The 21275-nt window shown below is 42.2% G+C and overlaps 2 protein-coding genes across 2 annotated transcripts; both read right to left on the bottom strand.

Moving 5' to 3' along the window:
• Positions 1 to 6: 6 nt before the first annotated feature.
• On the bottom strand, positions 7 to 5741 carry Upf1 (Upf1 RNA helicase). The gene is made up of 4 exons (XM_017139714.3): positions 5469 to 5741; positions 5206 to 5412; positions 1824 to 5147; positions 7 to 1335 (listed from the first exon to the last, which is right to left on the bottom strand). Exons 2-4 carry the CDS (start codon positions 5371 to 5373, stop codon positions 1294 to 1296), a joined length of 3534 nt encoding a protein of 1177 aa, XP_016995203.2. The 5' UTR covers positions 5374 to 5412; positions 5469 to 5741; the 3' UTR covers positions 7 to 1293.
• Positions 5742 to 7164: 1423 nt separating this feature from the next.
• pot (papillote) lies at positions 7165 to 17937 on the bottom strand. Its single transcript, XM_017139763.3, has 7 exons — positions 17466 to 17937; positions 12494 to 12736; positions 11625 to 11708; positions 11420 to 11557; positions 11221 to 11360; positions 8888 to 11156; positions 7165 to 8404 (listed from the first exon to the last, which is right to left on the bottom strand). The coding sequence occupies exons 2-7, from the start codon at positions 12671 to 12673 to the stop codon at positions 8270 to 8272; spliced, it is 2946 nt and encodes a 981-aa protein (XP_016995252.2). The 5' UTR covers positions 12674 to 12736; positions 17466 to 17937; the 3' UTR covers positions 7165 to 8269.
• Positions 17938 to 21275: the final 3338 nt, after the last annotated feature.

The raw sequence follows: 21275 nt of genomic DNA, 5'->3' as shown, positions 1-21275 counted from the left end.
ACACACTTTCCTTATTTGTTTCTCGCAAGGGAAAACTTAAATTCTTTATTTAGAATTTCCAAAAACAAAAAATGTTTCATTTTCTTGAATCAAAGAGTCGCGTGGGGAAGAAATAACTCACAATATATAGAAAAAATATACCATTTTCATATCGTTTTAAAAACAATTAACAGGCATCTGTAACTGCATTAATATTATTTTAAAATATTAACCTTTTTTTTCTGATCGTTGACCCTTCACATTTCTTTTCGGTTGGGCATGTTAATTATTGTGTAAATGGGCGATTTTTTTTATTTGGGTTGGAAGATCGCGAAGCGATTTTCCGGTTTCCAATCTGCGCTGGAAATTTGCATCCGCTTTTTGGGGGATCCGCCAGCGTTCCCGTGCGATTTAAAATTGTTTATTCATATCTTTTGAATTTGATTTTCTTTCGTCCTGATTTTATACGTTTTTTCTTGTTTTTTTTTTGGGTGTGTGTGTTTTTGTTTGTTAGCGATTAACAAATGCATACAGAAATCGAAAAAAAGAGTCCAAAAAATGTACGAAATTTACAACATTTACGGCAATATGGTGGGGAAATCGGTGTGAGTGAACCGTTTGTGTTTCTGTTTTGATTTGGTTTCAGTTTCTGTTTCGGTTTCGGTTAAGTGGGAAAGAAGGTTTCGAGCAGGAGCTAAAGATTGGCTGCTGCACTGGAGGCCACAAGAAGGTTTTTGGAAGGTAAGCCACTTGGTGAATACGTGTCTCCTTTGCGGGAGTTCATTGCGTTCATTGCGCGCCTAAGGCTCAGGCTCTCCTGGTTGCGAGTCCTGCGTTGGCAAGTTCAAAAGGGGAATCGTGTCGAGAAGTTTGTCCATCGTCGTGGCCCATCCATCCATCTCCTGACGGATGAGCTCCTCTCTTTGGAGCGCACTCGTGATGGCCAGTGGCCATTCGTGGCCCGCGGCGTTTCGGGAACATCTGCTTCGGTGCCTCAGTGGCTGCAGCAGTGCCTCTCCTCTTCTCTCTAAAATACACTCCTCATCTCGTTACCACCTTCTCTATCTTCATTTCCATTTCCATCTCAATTTAATATCCCGCTCATGTGCTCATGTTCCTAGGTCGCATTGTCGCATTTGTTCCCGCATCTGTCGTTGTTCCCGTGATAGTCCTCTTCGCTCGGTTCCTGCCTGCCGCCTACTGATGCTACTCCTTGATGATGACTTCAAAGTTGAGTTTCTTGTTGTTTGTTGTTTCGTTTGGGTTTGCTTCTTCTGTTTATCGTTTGTAGTTGCTGCACCTCCGGCCGGATTCTCAATAAGGCTGCGAGAACTGATTCAAACTGCGTTCGCCCGACTGCAAAAAGGGATAAGAATGTAAGCAAAATGATTGTTTAGTTAGTTACTAGAGTCCTGCATGAATGAATTCAATGAATTTTTTGTTTTATATGAATGAATTAATTAAAATTTTGAGTTTAATAAAAATGAATGAACTTGAATTTTGAGTTTAAAAGAATTGAAAGAATGAATGGCATGAATTCCAAAATAATTCAAACGACAATTTCTTTTGAAGAAGAAAGGGCCATCATTTTGTGGTTAAATCTGCCTGAATTTTATTTACTATGCAGTTTACACTGATTTGTTAAAAATGTTTCACTTTTTGTTCTTAAAAGAAAGCACAATAAATTTTTGGCAAATTCATAAAAATTATTCATTCATTCATTCAATTCGAAATGATTTAGAAAAACATAGAATTGAATTAAACAAATCAGAAACTAAGTTTAATCAAAAATTTAATGATTCACGCAGGGCTCTATTAGTTACTTAACGAATTAGTTAACTCACCACATTAAAGGCCACATCCTGCGAGAGCAAACCGTCCATCTGTGAGATTTGCCCAAAGTCCTGCGAAAGTTCCGGCTGCTGGGAGAGAGCAAAGCCGCTGGGCTGCGTCATCTGCAGCGACAAAGGAGCAGGCTGCTGGCTGAACGGAGTGCCCGCTGTGCTGTTTGCCTGTCCAGCTCCTCCTCCTCCAGCTGCAGCTCCTCTTGCCTCCGCTGCTCCAATGGCACGCGATTTACCCACTGTCTTCTGGGATTTCTTATTATTTCCAGCCAAGGCGCCTGCAGCTCCTCCAGTGATTGCTAATCCCGGCGAGAAATTACCCGACTGCTGCTGCTGCATGGCCCTATTCTGCTTGGCCGCCATAATCGCCTGCTGGTGTTGATTGTAGAACCGCGGCGGCAGGTTGCTCATGTTCATGAACATGCCCACTGGAACGGGCATGTTGCCCAGGGCAGCTGCTCCGTGCTCGTTGGATATGTAGCCAATGGAGTCGTGATGCAGGTGGGCGGCTGCCCAGCTGGGTCCATTACCTCCTCCACCGCCGGCAGTTCCTCCTCCTCCAAAGTTGTTATTACCGCCCATCATTGAGTTGGCGGCACTTGGAACGCCGTATCCCAGGGGAGCTCCTCCATACGGCCCACCATTCATCGCCTGATTCTGATGCATCTGACGACCCTGTCCGCCGTAGCCACCGCTGCGATCGTAGATGGACCCGGGCACCATTACCTCCTTGGCATCGGCCATCATGGTGGACATGAAGTGCGCACCAATGTTCATGCTGTTCACCAGCTTCTTGGGCTTCTGGAAGTGAATGAGCGACTCTTTGAGGTTGTTTAAAGAGCCCTCGACCAAAACCTTGCGATCCTTGTAGAAGTTGAGCAGGTGATTCCACAGCTGCTGCTTGGCCAGCACCTTGGGATTGCCCACGATAATGATGCCGTATTTCGCACGCGTTAAAGCCACATTTAAACGCCTTGGATCGTTGAGGAAGCCGATGCCCTGCCGCTCATTGGAGCGCACGCAGGACATGATGATAATGTCCTTTTCGCGACCCTGGAACGCGTCCACGCTGGCTATTTCGATCTCCTGGTAAAGGCGAGAGTGCAGGCTGCCCTGGTACTGCATATATTGCACTAAGTACGCCCGCTGACCCTCATAGGGTGTGATAATGCCAATCTGTTCCGGCTTGATGCCCGCTTTCAGGAAACGCGTCGTGATCTTCTCCACATTGGCTGCCTCCGTACGGTTGAGGAATGAGGTTCCTGAGCCCGCAATCTCCTCCTGTCCCTGAGTGACCAAAAAGAACATGGGTCGCTCGGGCTGCGGCCATGGAAAGTCGAGCTTGAGGCGGCGATCCTCGGCACACACGCCATTCTGCAGCGAGCCCTCGTAGAAGAAGTTGGACGGGAACTGTGAGAGCTCCGGATGCATGCGATACTGCACCTCCAAACGAAACGGACGGATGCCCAGCACAACCAGGCGTTCAAACAGACTCTGCGAGAGGCCAGCACGCGCGGCCTTCTTGCACATGACCACCGGTCCCAGTTGACAGTGATCGCCGACGAGGATCAGCTGCTTGGCGCCCAGCACCACGGGCACCATGCATTCCGGCTCCGTCGATTGCATGGATTCATCTATCAGTATCGAGGTGAACTTAATCCTCGACAAGCGACCATCGCCGGCTCCCACGCAAGTGCAACAAATAACATCAGCTGCCTCGAGCAGTTGGTTCTCCGTGCCGCGCTTCAAGCTCCGATAGCGCTTCTCATCCGCCGAGCTCAGCTCGCCGGTCTCGTCCTTCAGCTGCTGCAGCTTCTTCAACTCCGAATTGGTCTCCATGTTGCGGATTTGATTGTGCAGCGCCAGGAAGCTCACCGGACTGTCGATGGCCTCGCGACTCTTGGCGCAAACGCGCACTACTTTCAGATTGGTGCGGTGAATCTTCTCGGTCAACTGATCAACGGCTGTATTGCTGGGTGCGCAAACCAAGACAGTGCCGCCATGCTGCTTTACCAGCTGGTAAACAATAGTAGCAGACGTTACGGTCTTTCCAGTGCCCGGAGGTCCTTGGATAAGCGAGAGAGGTCGCTGCAGCGCATGCTTCACCGCATAAACCTGACTGCGATTAAGGTCAGGCAGATGGGGGGCGCTATACAACTTAGGCTGCGGTCCACGGAAGAGCACCTCGTCGTTGGCATCGGGACGTCCATGGCCCAAAAGCCGCGAGTAGATGTAGTTCGATACCGAGTTGCGATCCATGGCAAAGTTGCGGAGAGCACGAGTCATGCGATCGAAGGAGGTGCACTTCCAAATGAAATCCACGGAGAAGTTTCCAGTGCATTTAACGGGAGCATTCGAGGAGGTCTTTAGTTCGAGACCCACATCATCGCCAAAATTATCCGGCACCTTGATCACATGGCCAATTTCCGACCAAGGATTGTACATTTCGCCCACATAGCGCAAACGCAGCTCATCGCCATGCATTAGCTTCATATCCGAGTCCGTTTTGGCCAGCGTAAAGTAGGCAATGGTCTTCTTGTTCAGCCCCACATCCCAGCGCACTTCGATATTCTCCTGCGTGGCCGACTCCTTCAGCTTCTTGTCGTAGTCCGCCTCCAGGCGTACGAGCGGTCCAAAGGTCTTCTCGTACTGATAGCCATCCTCGTAGCGCAGCAGCACTTGCGCCGGCTCCGAATCGATTCCAGGCTTCTCGAGATCCTGGAACGTTGCCTCGATATTGTCCTTCCACAGCTCCTCCAGCTTGTTGATCTGGGCGGCGGAAATCTGTCGCGCCCTCAGCTGTCCCTGCTCGCTGGGCTGCTTGACCAGCCAGGGGAGGAAACAGCGATCAGCAATCAGTGGCTTCCACTGCTCCTGATCCCAGTTCATGTCCTTCAGCGAGTTCTGGGCGGCGCAGGGCTGCCGGCAGAGCAAGACCACCACGGAATCCGCCTTGGCGGGTATGAAACCCAGGACGAACACGTTCCTCACGCCACACGAGTAGCATTCGAGTATGGTCTCGCCCAGTGGGCCTTCGCCATGGAGCGTCACCTCGCGATGCTTGGCCCGCACCAGATGATTGATGATGTGCGAACCGGAGGTGCTGCCGCGGCCATTGCAGAACCATTTGCGGCAATTGTTGCACATGACCACGGTGGCGGGATCATGGATGCCGCAGTATTTGCAGGCATGCGGCGGCAGCTCCTTGACATACGAACCTCCCGCCTCGTCGTCCTCCTCCTCGAACTGCAGGTCAGCGAGGTCATTGGTGATGCTGGCCAAACGGGGATGCACCGACGAGGAAGAGGGATCGGTGCGACGGGGCTAAAAGAATGGAGATGTAAATCTATAACTAGATAACTAGAGGGATAGGATTTCTTACCTGCAGCTCCAGCTGATCGTTCTGCGTCTGGCTCTGCGATGTGGAGGGCATGGTGAAATCCCGGTAGTCGTACTGCGTGGGCTGCGTATCCGCTCCGGGCAGCAGCTCGTTGTCATCCATGTCCAAAAAGGAGAGCGCCGAGCTGGGCGCGTACGTGTCCACGCTCATGGCGCCGAATGTGCCTCACCGAATCCTGTTAATCTTGAGCTGTTATTTAGTTAGTTAGTATATATGTTTAAGCATATTATGAGAAGCAAACCCACCTGCAATCCCCGCGAGGAGCACACGATTCCCAATTCACCTGGCGGAGGAGCGTGGCCGCAATGATTATGGTATGTAGATGGTATGACACTAACGTTTTGGCGCTTTCCTCGCGTGGCCAGCCAATGCAGAAGCCGCTTTTTCGCTAGCGCGGCTCTTGTGTGCTGTGAATCGTTTGGTTTTGAGCGTTCCACGTTCGGGAAACGCACGTAGGATCGAAAAAAGTGAGCAATTCTCGCTTGTTTCAACAAAATTTGCCCGGCCTGCCGCAGTGTGTCGGCTATAAGAAATTTACTATTTATGCCACCTGTATTACTCAAAACTGCGGAGATACGGTCTCACTCGACAACATTTTAATGAGCTAGCCAGTACACACACCTATCGATTGCCGCACAGTGGGGATAACTTTTGAATTGTTAAATTGAGGAATTTCTGTTAGTTCTTTGTGAGCTATCCCCAAAATTCTAGTAAGTAGGAAAAATTAAATTTTCACATTTAAATAAATACCTATTTTTACCGTGACAATGGAAATAATAGCCCAAATATGTAATGTCATACTTCGCTGAAATTCCTACAAAATTAGCTATCGAATAGCATTTGAGCCTGGTGATACTTTTGACACTTTTGTCCAAAGTTTTGGTGCTTATTTTCCGCCCTAAGAAAAGGTTTTTTGTCCAAAACAAAGCAAAAAATGGTCGAAATATGAAGTGCCATACCTTGTTGAGCTCGTTATTTAATTACCTATCGATCGGCATTTAAATTTTACAATTTTAATTTTTTGCCATTTTTCGAAAAAAATGATGATGGTACCTCTTATCAAAAATGCAAAAATTGGATCCAAAATTATTTTTTTTAATTCAGACGAAGTGCACTGATATTAATTATAGGGTTGTAAGCTGCTCAAAACAGTACGCCTTTTTGATTTTGGAGCATTTTTGGCCAAGTTACAGCAAAAAACACTATTAAAATAATCACATTTTACCAAAAACCCATTACAAAAAATTAAAAACAAAAATCTTATTTATTTTTTAATTGTTTCCTTTTGTTCTTCTTTACTTACAAAAAAACATATATATAAAGGCAATAAATAATGCTAGGAGAAAGGAACAAATAAGTAAATGGCAGATTATGGCACTCCATAAAATTAACTTGAGTTTATAAACCAGAAATAAATTCTTGTGATAGGGGTAAGACGAACCATTCCATTCTCCTTTGCGATTTTTCATTATAAAACGGGAATAGTTCGAAATTATTATTTTCAACCTAGAAAATACAACAAAATATTGAAATGATTGTAAGTTATTTGTTTCGTTCAGCTTACTTTTTCTGCAAGACATTTCCACACACAGTTAACTATAAAATTTATAGTAATATAGGTATGAATTCCAGTAACTATTCGTTGGAATTTTTAATATATTAAACAGAAAAACTCCTTACGGGAGAGCAGTATATGGCATAAATTTACTTGTGCTTCGGTCGAGACTCTGGATCCGTTTGAAAGTGCTGGTGATGTGAAAAGATTTTCTTACTCAAATCGAATACATTAACATACATAAATGTGTACGTTTGTACGGATGTGCATATTTTTATCAAATTTCTACAGCGAAATCCATCAGAAAATGCGCATACAGCATTTTAGATATGCACTGGGAATTTAAATCTGTGAACATTTTGGACTCAAATTAAAATGCAACTAAATCGAAACTTTGTTAGTGGGTATATTTATTTATTTATAATTTATTTCAGAATTGTTTTAGATTACACACATATTTTTGTAACCAAAAAGCGAATTAAATATGTAAGTTTGTTTATAAGGCTGTGTAGCATGTCGGAATCGCATATTATTATTATTCATTTAATTATTTTATCAATTACACTTATAGTATATGTCTTGGACGGATTAGTACTATGTTACGATAAAATTGATAATCATGAGAAAGTATTGTGTGATCATCCTTTCAAAAAGGCATCAATCCAATTAGGGCCCCTATATCATCGATCTGTAGTTTGCAATCTGTGATCTGCTGTCGTTTAATTAGGATACCTGTATCCGATTCCAATATTTATGTATCAGGAAGACGTTGCGTTTGGGAATACTATTCTGTAGTAATACTTTCATTTCAAACCTGCGTGTATATTTCAAAAGTATAGATCCTCGAACCTGTTCAAAATCGTGTGCATGTGGCAGTTTGATCTCTGTATATCATACATATATACATTTGTAACTAGAAACAAAATAGGATACCTAATTTCGACGATAACTGGAAAGGAATTATTATTTAAGTAATCAGAGAGTATAAGGATGCTAGGATGCCTCATGTTGTGACTGCTCATACAAATTTCCTATCAAAAAAAAAAGATCAACGGCAGCCTAACATCTAAAGAACACTTTTAACTAAAATTACAACGTTCACATTCACCATCTTTTAAATTATCTATCTTGCTCCTAACTTTCTTTCTTTAGAACATATTGGATTAAATGCGAAATCTCAGTTGGGAGTGTAGAACACACGGTTGGAATTACCACTTGAGAAAATTTGGAATTTAAGTGATTTCGATCCTTCGTTTACAGTGGCTTACTTTGTCAGGCAATTGTAATTGGCACGTTTGTTAATTATTGTAAGGTTATGTACTCATATGACCCATTAATGCGAATTAAATATAAGGTTCGATCCGATCTGCCTTCCATCCTCGCATCGCGATAAGAACGGGAATGGTAATGAGAATGGTGGCGGAACACGGGTCTGCAATATATAAGTGGAGTTTTTGTGTTCGAAAAACCCTTTTTTTGTAGGGGACTCTCCTACCACTTGCGCGGGGGCAAGGGCATCTCCTTCTCGGCATGGTAGACCCTTCGATGGGTCTCCACATATTCACTCTGCGTTTGGGTTTGGGCCAGAATTCGCTCGTCGCTCCTTGCGGCCCTCAAAGCCAGGGGCTGAAAATATAAATAGTAATTTAATATCAATATAATAAATAATATATGTCTTACTTCTATATCAGAAACTTAAATATTAACCTTTGTCAGCGTCTTTAAAACTAAAGCTAAGCTAAAAGGAGTGCGAAAGAGATGCAGTTATGCAAGTAGTAAATCAACTGCTTGCACTGCTTCCACTGATTTCATGCCATACATTACTCATAACTTGTTAATGAATAGTCCGATTTTAAAATTTTCTTCTACATTTCGATAGGTATTAATTCACACAGCCAAATGGTATTTGCACTTTTTTTTAGGTCGTTCTACTAGTAGCACAAAACAGATATGGAAAAGGAGAGCGAGGGAGACGCAGTTATGCAAGTAGTAAATGAACTGCATGCACTGCTTGTACAGATTGCTTTCCATAATTTGCTCATAACTTTTAAATAAATAGTGCGATTTTAAAATTAAAAGTTAGTAGTATAAAACAGTTAGGAAACCCACCTGTCTCGCCTGTCGCCTGGTGCGTGGAGTGCCCTCCGGGGAGGAGACCTCGCCCTCCGCCTCCATCTCGTCGGGGGCGGTCCAGTGCTCGGTGAACTCGCTGGCGGATCGGGCCAGCGAGGGATGGCTGAGGGAGCGATGGAAGGAGCGCCGGTCGTCGTCGTCGTAGTACTGCATCCGGTAATAGCTGCTCGCATCGCTCACATTGTCCGGATGGGCGTCCATCTGGGGGCGACCAAAGTCCACGGTCACCTCGGACATCGAGCGGAAGTCGTTGTGGTCCGTTTGGTAGGAGGTGCGCGAACTCCTCCGCGATCGCTGTAGGTTGAAGGGTCCCCCTGGGCCGGTTCCCGAAGTTCCCGGTCCTCCGTGCACTAGGATCATCCCCGGATCATTGCGAATGGTCCTCACACTCGATCCACCATCGCTGTCGTACTCATAGAGCGTGGGCAGCGAACTGCGGCGGGATCGGGTGTCCCAGGGCTGCGGCGATTGCTTCTTGCCCCGGCTGCCCTTGGGCATGCCCCTCATCTCCACATCGGGATCATCGTCACTGGGCGGGGCCAGGATCCTAATGATCACATCCCAGGTCTGCGGCTCGAACACATGCTCGTATCGGGTGTCCTGGCGAATGCGCTCGAAGTCCTCGCGGACCACCGCCTCGGTGAGCATGGTGCGCAGCGAGGATTGCGTGGTGATGATCTCCTTCCACTTGGCCCGATCATCGTAGCTCAGCTGCAGATTGTGTGTTGTGTGCACCGAGCTCACATCGTCGTGGATATTGGTTCCAACCTCGGACATTTCGGGCTCCTCCAGGATCCGGATGAGCACATCCCAGTTGGGCACATCCTTGTCCTGCGGCGGCACCTCGATGGGCTTCATATTGCCCACCAGTTCGGGGCTGGTCAGTTTCAGTTTGTTGTCATGGATCTGCGGTGGGATCGGCGGCGGTAGACTCAACTCACTGCGCTCCATTTTCGGGGTGAGTGTCAGACCGGAGGCACTGGAGATATCGGAGAAGTTCTCCCACAGCTGCTGCTCACGATCGCTGGGATAGTTACGCACCCGCACATCGAACTTGGGATCCGGGATGGCCTGCGTAGGCGCAGGGGGCGGTAGCGGTGCCCTTGGCTTGCTCTTGTACTCCGTCACCCGGCGCTTGTGACTCTCGATATCCTCGATGGTCTTCTTCTCGGTCACCGTCCGCAAATAGACATCGTCGACGGTGTGCGAGGTCACCAGCGGTGGCGCAAGGGGCAGTGCCGGTGCCGGGGTCACCACCTCGTCCTCATAGTAATGCATCGTATCCACCATTGTGTCTGGCACTTCGGAGGCAAGATCGGTGATCTCGCTGGGCGCCCGACCATCGGTGTAATCGGACCAGGTCTCCGGACGACCGTCGACCACCTCGTGATGGGTTCGCGTGTACACCGAGAACTTGGGTTCGACTGGGGTCACCATGGGGGGTACCATCTGTGGAGCTGGATGCAGCTCCGGCACATAGGTAAACTGCGAGTGCATGGTCTCCACTTGCGGCGGCATCGAGTCCATCGTGAGCACACTCTCCCGATCCTCGTAGGCCTCCATTATGGTCGATAGGTTATTGCGATCCGGCCGCAAGGTGGCCACACTTTCTGTATCCGAGGTCACCGGCGACGGTGGTGGTGGTGGTGACTTCTTCACCCTCACCTGAACATCGAACTTGGGAGAATCGACGACGGCACCGATGGCCACCGCCTCCTGCAGAGGAATCGAGTGACGGGTCATCGAGGAGCTACTGATCACGGCATTCGCCAGGGGCATTTCCTGGGCGGGAGCATAGTGATCACTGTAGATGCTCGACGTTTCGTGGACAAAGGCACGATTCTCGAAACTGCCCGCCGAACTGAAGGGCAGCGATCGCGTGTCGATCTCCTCGATCTCCGAGTGCGATTCGCTGGGGTAATCCGACGGGATGAGGGCTCCCTCGCTGCTCGCCGACGAACTGTAGACCGCCTGGAGGGCAGCATGAGCCCTGGGGATCTTGACGCCCTCGAAGGCACTAATGTTGCCCACACTGCTGCCACTCAGCTTGGTGATCTCCGATCCGCTGCCCATGCTCATGGGCAGGCGACGCACCACCGGAATCGAGCGACTTCGCAAACAGTAGTAGGAAACGGCGAGTCCGAGGAGGAGGAGGGTCAGGAACATGATCGCACAGATGATCATCAGGATCTGGATGCTCTTCAGCGGCGGCTGCAGCACCGAGCTGGTGGCAATGGGGTTCAGGCTGTAAGGGGGGATTTCGATTAGTCAGGGGATTGGGTTTTCCAGGAGAGTATTTAGCTACTCACATGGGCGCAGGAAGGGCGGGTGGCAGCGAGGGAACGGGCGGTGGATAGCGGCAGACTATCGTGATGATCTCGTCGCCATCCATCTCCAGATTGGCGTGGAATCGAACAATGATATTGTTGGTGAACACGCGGGTGGGGTTCTGAATGGGATAGGATAAAGATTAAAACTTATTTTATTTTATAGAATCCTATAGCTCACCTGAATGGTGCCGCATCCCTTCAGCGGCAACTCGAGTCGGTAGCTGAGGGCTCCCTTTCCACTCACGCGACAGGCACTGCTGCGATCATAGTCGGCCTGGATGATGCCATGGAACGGATCGTTGAACTTGAGATCAACCTGAGGATTGGAAGAGAAACCCCGGGTTAACTTGTGGATCCTCCAGGAAATCCAGAAATCCACTTACCTGCATGGATCCTGCGGCGCAGTTCAGAGCGGCCTTCGTTCGGTTGAGGAAGATCAGCGGACTGATGTCATCTAGTTTGGTTACCTTTAAAAAAAAAAAATAAAAGAAAAAAAAAATATTAATAAATAAAAAAAATAAATAAATAAAAAATCCAAAAATATATATATTTATATCCCTTAAAACTAAATATAAAATTGAATTTAATGATACTTTCTTATTTACCTATTGGTACCCTTATATACAAAATAATCTACCCATGAACCTAGAGACCCTCCACCGCAAAGTAGGTGCATTTTTAGTGGGAACTTTTAGTCATGCTCCATTTCGGTTGGAAAACAATAGAAAACCTGTGATTTTCCCTAGGATCTGTGCAACCAGCTCTGTGGAAAGCCGAACGAGCGAACGGCCATTGTTGGTTCGAAGGCACTTCCACTTCGGAAGCACAGAAACAGTTACTGATATAACACTAGCTTACAAAATGAAAAGATGCAAATGGAGCAGACAAACGCATCTGTAATTTGTAATTCGTGGTTGCAGCTGCTCTTCCGCATTAAAATTAAGTCTATTATTAAGCTAGCTTTAAGCTAGAAAAATAAATAAATAAAAAATAACTTAAACTAGCTTTGAGATGGAAAAAAATTAAATAAAAATAATAAAAAAAAATATACAAGCTTTAAATAAATAACAAATAAATTAATTTATAAACTACGTTTGTACTAGAAAAATAATTGAATAAAAATAAAATAGACAATTAATAAAAAAAAAAAATTATTTGAAACACTTATTTTGAATTTTTATTCTTTTTTCGGATAAACCAGTTTAATAAATTAATTAGTAAATTAAGTAAATTAACTATAACAAGTGCTCACCTTGCCGTCGAGAGTCGCCTCCTCGGGCAGTCCGTTGGTGGTGTAGTTGCCGCTGTCGCCGTGCTGCACATAATTCGACTGGGCCGCCGTCTGTCCGCCGAGGAGGAGGAGGATCAGGATCGGGATCAGGAGAGCCCGCTGTCCTCCGTTGGCCAAAATCGGCCCTTGGTCCAGGTTCATTTCGCTTGGCAGTTCCTCGCCGGGTTATCCAGAGCAAAAAATAATAGGTAAAATGGTGTTGGTCTAAGGGAATAAAATACATAAATAAATAAATATTATTCGTAGTAGATTTTACAAAATTTCTCATTTATTTTTCATGTACAATATTTGCATCAAATATTTAAGCTATATCCCAAATTTAATTTCGATTGGACCACGTTATTATTCTGCCTATTAACCAACATGGCGTATGCGTAATAAAACCTTATATGGTCCTGCATGTTTCGGGAAAAAGAGACATAAAGAGTAAGGTAACTTAATGGTTTTGACGAAATACTAGCCGGGCATATGTTTATTTTTAAACATTTGCTTTGTGGTTTTTCGTCTATCTCTCAAGCAACTCAAACAAACATATCAGACCATAAATCAGTTTGTAAAGTATAGCTATTCAAAAATGTACCGTTTACCGCTTAGTTGAACCGTCATCCCAGTCCTCTGAACTAAACTACATACTACTACATATGTATGTACCTCGCCCATTGTATATTTGTTTTTGGCGGCCTTCTGTCAACGACCTTCGCCCCAAATATCTGCGATACAAAGATACAGATACAGAGATACATATGTAAGTATATGTGATTCATGTGGAGCTCAGAGCTTGGCTAAGAAAAAAAAAATAACAGAACCCATTTTTTCAAGCGTCTTTCGCTGGGATCTCACTATCTCTCTAATGTATCTCTTTTTTTGGGTTTGCTTCCCGCTTTGAATAAGGCGTTTTTGATTGGCAGATGTTCAATGTTCAAGATTGATAGGTCAGCCAACTCGAATTTTAATCTGTCAGACGCAAAAAAAGAGATTGAAATGATTTGCAAACGGCCTAAAAAACAGAGAGAATTAACCATGAATATTATATTCAAATTGGGAATCTGTGTACTCAAAATATAACCTAGTATATAATTCAATTTTTGTTTATTTTACCTTTTATTCTCTTATTTTTTTTATTATTTTTTTTTTGTTTCTTTTTTTTTATTTAGATATATTGAATTGAATATCAACTTGGGTATATTGTTTGCGCTTAAAAGCCAACCAATCCACTTACACTTATTGCATAAAAGCCTCTTGGCCAACGCAACACGAGAAAAGCGATTCGATTCGAAGTAAAAACCGATGTAGAAGTTGAGACCAGACCAAGTAGACCAATATAGCCAGACGCCTACGACAATTTGGCCATATTTGTCAAGCAATCGCCTTGACGCGGATCCACCAACTGCATTGCGACAAAGCAGAAAAGCAGAAGCAAAAGCAAAAGCAGGCGAAAAGCAAAGCAAAAGCAAAGCCAGTTAAAGTCGAGCCAAGACAACGGCTAAAAGTATAGCAAAACTTGGCTAAAACTCTACCCGATATAAGCTTACCATTTTTTGCAAGAACGGGTTTTTCAGCCAGCCAACCAACACACAGATTCAGATTCAGTTTCAGATACAGATACAAACGCAGATACAGATACTTAGGAGGCACGTAGGAGCGAATTTTAGCCCTGGCAAGGTAACTTTATGGCTTTTCAGTGCACCTGGGCCGAAATCCTGTTGCCGCTGCTCGATTTCTCGATTTCTGCACTCGAAAATATGTACTTGTCAAGGTTGTTGTCACATTTCAATAGACAAATCGACAAACCCCCTTATCACTAGCATTAGCTGACTCACCGAAAAGAACTTGTTTGTTGGTTGTTGGTTTTGGTTTTGGTTTCACCGGAAACTGGCTATATGCTATATAGGCATTAGGCATTACTGATCGGAACTTGGCGCATTATTGCTAAACTCTGATCTTTAAAATGCTGTCTTGAATACTATAGTGAAAAGTTTGAAGCTTTGAGCAAATCATCCAATTGTCGTTTCCAATGAAAATATTCTAAGGTCCTATGACGGATGTTGAGTCAGTTGTAAAAAATGCAATGAGTCAGTCAGATGTGCCTAAGGTATGTTTTTTATTTATTTACCTGAGAAAAGTGTGAGCCAGCTATCTTTAAATGCTTGTGCTGCATGTTAAATTAAGGCCCTAATAAATTAAAACAAATATTTTAATCGATCGTGGGTTCTAAAAATGAAGCTGCAATATGTAATATTACTAATATTTATTTGCATTAAAATAAATATTACATTTAAATAATTATTAACATTTTATAAATTTCCTGAAATAAATATTTTTTTTATTTTTAACCTGGCAAATCAAATTGTTATATTGTATATGTTATATAATATGATATTTATATATTATAACTTAAAGCCATATATTCTTATGCAACTTTTCTAATTTTCTAATTGCATATGAAAATCATAGAAAGTCTGGTTTTATTTTTGGAGTACTTGGAGTCTCGCGAAAATTCGCAATTAATTGGATTAGTGTTCTTTCCCATGTAAGAGAATTTTGGCGCACACATCGAAAATACACATGTACATAGGTATGTATCCGAGTATCTTTTGTATGCAGCTTCACAGGCGCAGTCACACACCAACACTGTCTCACCAAAAGGTATCTATAGATAGGTTTGCTTTGTCGCTCGGTAAAAACTGGTATTTTAACTGGCTGCTCGCTCCGGGTCTCAAATACTCCACAACACAACACTCCACTTCACTCCCCGTCCCATCTGATCCGAGCTATGGTTTAATGATTACGCGACGACTGAGAGTTGCCAAGGTATGAGTACCAGTTGAAATACAATTGCACTGGGAGAAATATGTAAATACATATCTCTCATATTGTATTATTTAAATTGAATTTATTAGGCAATATATTTTAAATATATATATAAATAACCTAAATATATTTGAAAGACGAAACGAAAAACTCAAAAATAATTTGAAGAATTGCTTTTGGTTGTTGTAGAATTCAGGAGGCTTCTACTTATTAAGACTGAACTTTTTGTTGTTGTAGAATTCAGGAGGCTTATATCTATTAGGAATACACTTTTGGTTGTTGTAGAATTCCGAAAGCTAATATCTAATAAGTCCGATATTATGGTTGTTGTAGAATTAAGACTAAATCTATGGTTGTTGTAGAATTCAAAAGGCTAATACCTATTAAAACTGAACTTAGTGCGTTTTCAAGATTATCCCACTGTCTAGTACCGAAGTACAGTAAAGATTTAAATTGTTTCTTTAGGTGTACGTCAGGTATGTATCGCGAACTCGGGCTGCGCATGCGCTGTGCGCTTATTAAGCTGTCTCCCTCTCTTTCTACTCTTCTCGTTCCCTCTCGCTCCGCTCAAAAGCGAGCTTGCCTCATCGGCATGCGTAAGCTTGGGAGACAGTGTTCGGTGTTCAGTGTTCAGTTTTCAGCGTTCAGTGCTCAAGCTCTGGAAAACAACAGCTTCTATGGCGGCGTTTCGACAGCATTCCAACTGGGCGATACCCACGCATTAACCATGAATACCTATACCTACACCTCTATATGTACCTTTGCACGTACAATCAGTTCTGGGGATCTACTTAGGATAGGTACCCTAAGTACATGCTTGTCCTACACAAGATTTAAATAAATCGAATCAAATGAAATTGTACCAAACTGAACTCTATATTATATATATTTCATTATAATCGTAACTAAGCTTTAGCATTTACCATTACCACTTACTATACCATATACCATTGTATTTTTTTAAGAATATTTTAGATAAACATTTTCTGAAATGTACTGAATCATTCTTATAGGAATTTTACATATGAAAGCTAAGTTATAAGCTATAATCATAGAAATATGAATGTTCATGAGTTTAAAGTGGTAAATTGGTATTGAAATTTTTCAAGATAGTGCAAAGTGCATTGGGCCTACCGAAATAATCGATTCAACAACCAATTCACGTTAAGAACTTAATGCAATGGGAAAGCATCTATGCACAAAAGGCAGACGTCACGATGGAGATAACAATTAAATTTGATGAAATCATCAAGGCGATGAGAACTCTCCACTCCGAAACGCTGCCACACTTCCGCACACGAAAATCAGATACAATTGAGTGAAACTTTCTCGGCTCCTCGGATCAGAATAAAAAGCAATTTATTCTGACGGGGGATTACTGTACCTCTTTTATGTTGTTTTGTGTTTATTTTGTGGGCGAAAGCCAAAGATTCTTTTGGTTCTTTTGTGAGTGGACGAATGCTATTGGAAATATTGGAAACAGGGCGCCATTGTCCACTTGACCGCACTATTTTCTTTATCTATTGTTCTAGTAAGGAATTCCTCGATGATTTCAATTTAATATTCTGGGTATTAAATCCCTTGGAATAGTGTCACACCTCTAATTCAGTCAATGCCATTTGAATGCATCACACATTTTAGTTTCTGTGTAGTATTTTTAGTTTTTCTTTAGTATTAGCACAGTTGCATTTATTAACATTTGTTAACCCACTTGGTGTTGAATTAAAAACTCAAACAAACGCATATTTTTTGTAACTTTTGTGTAATCAGTTTGTAGTTTTAATAGGTCATCATTGTTAAACCAATTAATTTACACTTGTTATTTTCGATTTTAGTCAGTTGTTATGCTTTTGCATCCTTACCAATTTATTTGCACTAGAATTTGGAATATTAGAGCCCCAGATGCCTAAATCAATATATAAAATATATGAATGCAACGTAAAAAAAACACTTAACACTAAAAAAAATACAATTTCCGTCACAGAAGATCACAAAAGTTGTTTAGCCACGCAGAGAGGAAGAGGAGCTTTCGCAAGGGATTACGGGAAATAGTTATACAAATAGTTGTACAAAATAGCAATACAAATAGTTACAAAAAGCAAACAAACTAAGGTTTATATACTTTTTCCGTTTGAGTCGCGATTCCGACGTCTGATATTCGTTTTATCCAAATTTTAATAAATGCCGATCTTTTGGTGTTTCTTTTTTGTATTTCTTTTTTAACTGATTTTTTGTGATCTGAGACCAGACTTGTCTCTAACACTGGTCCGTGCCCGAACGCGCTCTAGTGGATTACTCGCTGGCGACTGTTTTGGCCGCTCGCCAATCTGGAAAGCTGGCCCCACACACTGGATACTGAGCACTGAGTCGGCCTTCTCGATTCGAGCTCGTCTCGTTTCGTCTCGTCCCACAGCTTTTGAGCCAAGTTGAGTTTTGAAGTTGAGGCTGGGTCTCTGCTCTGCTCAGGGTACTTATCAATACGTTGGTCTCCCCACCAGCCAGTTGCCAGCCCACCAGAGGTGATAACCTAGCTACAAAACTAAATATTTTATTTATTAGTTTTTTTTTAACAGAATTTTCGAATTTATGTGATTTTTTAAAGATTTTAATGCTTATTCTTTCTGTATTATTTTGGCTACTTCCCGTTTTTTTGGGGAGACTTTTATATATTAGTCTAGATTTATTATCGAATTAGATTTGATTATAAAACCTAGGATAGATTGTGATTGGAATATAAATATGATTTAAATTTTATTAGTGTCATTTTACCTTTATTTAATCTTTATACACATATATTTATGATATTTTATTTTATTATACCCTTGCAGAGGGTATTATGATTTCAGTCAGAAGTTTGCAACGCAGTGAAGGAGACGTTTCCGACCCCATAAAGTATATATATTCTTGATCAGCATCACAAGACGAGTCGATCTAGCCATGTCCGTCTGTCCGTCTGTCCGTCCGTCTGTCCGTCTGTCCGTCTGTCCGTCTGTCCGTCTGTCCGTCTGTCCGTCTGTCCGTCTGTCCGTCTGTCCGTCTGTCTGTTTCTACGCAAACTAGTCTCTCAGTTTTTGAGCTATCAGGATGAAACTTTCCCAAAAGTCTTCTTTCTATTGCAGGTAGTATATATGTCGGAGCCGACCGGATCGGACAACTATATCTTATAGCTCCCATAGGAACAATCGGAAAAAAAAAACTTTAAAAAATTCTAGCTTCGGTGTTTTTTGAAATATTACCTTCTACTTTTGGGGATGTTATTTTTTAAATATATCTGAATTTCGAATTAATTATTTAAAAAATCGGACTACTATATCATATAGCTGCCATAGGAACGATCGGAAAATTAATGGGAAAGTAATAGGAAATAAATTCCAGCTTCTTTGGATTTTATTGTATTATCTTCTACTCTAGGATATGACACTTTTTAAATATTTCCGAATTTCAATTTTAATTTAATCAAAATCGGACGACTATATCATATAGCTGCCATAGGAACGATCGGAAAATTAATGGAAAAGTAATAGGAAATAAATTCTAGCTTCTTTGGTTTTTATTTTATTATCTTCTACTCTAGGATATGACTCTTTTTAAATATTTTCGAATGTCAATTTTAATTTGATCAAAATCGGACGACTATATCATATAGCTGCCATAGGAACGATCGGAAAATTAATGAGAAATATTAGAAAATTGAACATTTTTGCGATTTGTTAATTAATAGGAATGATCTGCAAGGGTATATAAGCTTCGGCTGGCCGAAGCTAGCTTCCTTTCTTGTTTTTTATATTTATTTATATTATTTTTATTTTCCTTGGCTGCTGCGACTTGGCTAATAAAATTCTAGAGGGCCCAGCACTGGGTAATAGCCATATTCCCCGTCTCATTCTTTCTCGTGCAATCGTCTAACGTAATTTCAGCTCGGGTTTCGGTTTAAGCCGCCTCACTCACCTTTGCTGGCTCACCTGGCTCAACGATGCAAGACGAGAGCTCACTTGTCACTTGGTTTTGGGTTTGTGTTTGGGTTTGGAACCCCAAATGAGAGCCATGTTGCCAAAACCTGTTGCGTACAGTGAACGAATTTTATTTGTAAATAACATAAGAGCAAACAAGCAAATATTGGTAGTTGGAAGTAAGATAAATCAATGGTTTTTTCCATTTTGAAAAGATTGCAAAATAAATATATTGCTTTTACAGATATACAAAAAGTAAGACATTTTAATAGCTTATATATTAGAACTATATATCCGTTGATAGCGTGATGAAAGTGGATATATTTTCTCTAAGTGTAGCAACAATTTCCACTCTCTTAAGCTCCCCACTAATTCTCTTTAGCTTTCCTGAACCACTTTTGTGGATTTTAAGCTTGGGTTCCGTTGCTAGTAATTAGCTCCAAAAATGTTAAATATTAGAATAGAATTATTATTATAAAAAAGAAACTATTAGAAAACGTTGTAAAAATATTAAGATTAAACAACTAGGTTTGCATTCAAAATCTAAAATACGCAGTAATACTATTATGTGATTCCTACCACTTTTCGGCCGATTTAAAAAATCCAATTTTTTAACCCGCTTTTCAGGTGTAACTTAGCCAAAAATGGTCCGAAATCTAAAAATCGCACTGTTTTGGACAACTTACAACCTAAACTAACAATCCTCATCACTTTTAGGAAAATTTAATTTTAATTTTTTTTTAATTTTTACGAAAAATGGCAAAATTTTAAAATTGTCAGGTTTAAATGCCAATCGATTGGGAATTAAATTACGAGCTTAACAAGGTGTGACACTCCGTTTTTGGATCAATATTTCCGATGTTTCGGCCAAAATACTGATATTTCACATACCTGTGGAGGATCTCGATGCACTGCATCTTGGAGTCCTGGAGTCGTTACACTGCATCTTGGAGTCCTGGATTCCGATTCCAGCCAGATGACATCCCAATACATAAATCTGCTGACGTCACTTCACAACCACCAACACCCACACCAACTTCCGGTCAACTGATTTATGGGCTGCCATAGCTCCTAGGTCGTAAGTTTCTAGCTAGAACCAGTTGGGAATTACAAGTGCCCACTGCGGGGATCACTTTTCAATTGTCATTATCGATGACGTGGCCCATTGTAAATTTAATTATTTTTATTTTTACACCAAAAATATTTAATTTAATTGAAAAATAACTAATTAAGGGCCATTTCTGGAGAGGATATCGAAGCACTGCATCCTGGAGTCCAGTTCTGTCCAGATGACATCCCAATACATAAATCTGCTGACGTCACTTCACAACCACCAACACCCACACCAACTTCCGGTCAACTGATTTATGGGCTGCCATAGCTCCTAGGTCGTAAGTTTCCAGCTAGAACCAGTTGGGAATTACAAGTGCACACTGCGGGGATCACTTTTCAATTGTCATTATCGATGACGTGGCCCATTGTAAATTTAATTAATTTTATCTTTACACCAAAAATATTTAATTTAATTGAAAAATAACTAATTAAGCACTGCATCCTGGAGTCTAGTTCTGTCCAGATGACATCCCAATACATAAATCTGCTGACGTCACTTCACAACCACCAACACCCACATCAACTTCCGGTCAACAGATATATCGGCTACCACAGCACCAAGGTCATGAATTTTAAGCTAGAACTAGTTGGGAATTATAAGTACCCATCGAGTTGATCTTTTTAAATTCAGATTTTTGATGACGTGGCCCATTGTAAAATTAATTAATATTACAACTGACTGTCGTAATTTGGACAAATCAAGCCCGGCAGTATAACGACCGACTCTTTTGAACAGCTAACAACCTAAAATAACCCTCATCACTACAAATTTCTGGGTTTGAATGCCAATTGATCTTCAAAGATTCGTTTTAAATTTAAAGATATATATGCTTTCTGGCTTTCTGGCATATTTCCCAGACTAGAAACAA

This window comes from Drosophila takahashii, chromosome X, assembly GCF_030179915.1.
Source record: "Drosophila takahashii strain IR98-3 E-12201 chromosome X, DtakHiC1v2, whole genome shotgun sequence".
Lineage (NCBI taxonomy): Eukaryota > Metazoa > Arthropoda > Insecta > Diptera > Drosophilidae > Drosophila > Drosophila takahashii.
The sequence above is the reverse complement of the archived record's forward strand: the minus strand, read 5'-3'. Positions and strand labels throughout refer to the sequence as shown.

Coding starts and splice junctions, on each gene's coding strand:
- Upf1 (XM_017139714.3), bottom strand. CDS start 5,373: ATGAGCGTGGACACGTACGCGCCCAGCTCGGCGCTCTCCTTTTTGGAC. Junction 5,148..5,205: donor ACGATCAGCTGGAGCTGCAG/GTAAGAAATCCT, acceptor CCATTCTTTTAG/CCCCGTCGCACCGATCCCTC. Junction 1,336..1,823: donor AGGATGTGGCCTTTAATGTG/GTGAGTTAACTA, acceptor CCCTTTTTGCAG/TCGGGCGAACGCAGTTTGAA.
- pot (XM_017139763.3), bottom strand. CDS start 12,673: ATGAACCTGGACCAAGGGCCGATTTTGGCCAACGGAGGACAGCGGGCT. Junction 11,709..12,493: donor AGGCGACTCTCGACGGCAAG/GTGAGCACTTGT, acceptor TTTTTTTTAAAG/GTAACCAAACTAGATGACAT. Junction 11,157..11,220: donor CCCGCCCTTCCTGCGCCCAT/GTGAGTAGCTAA, acceptor CCCCCCTTACAG/CCTGAACCCCATTGCCACCA.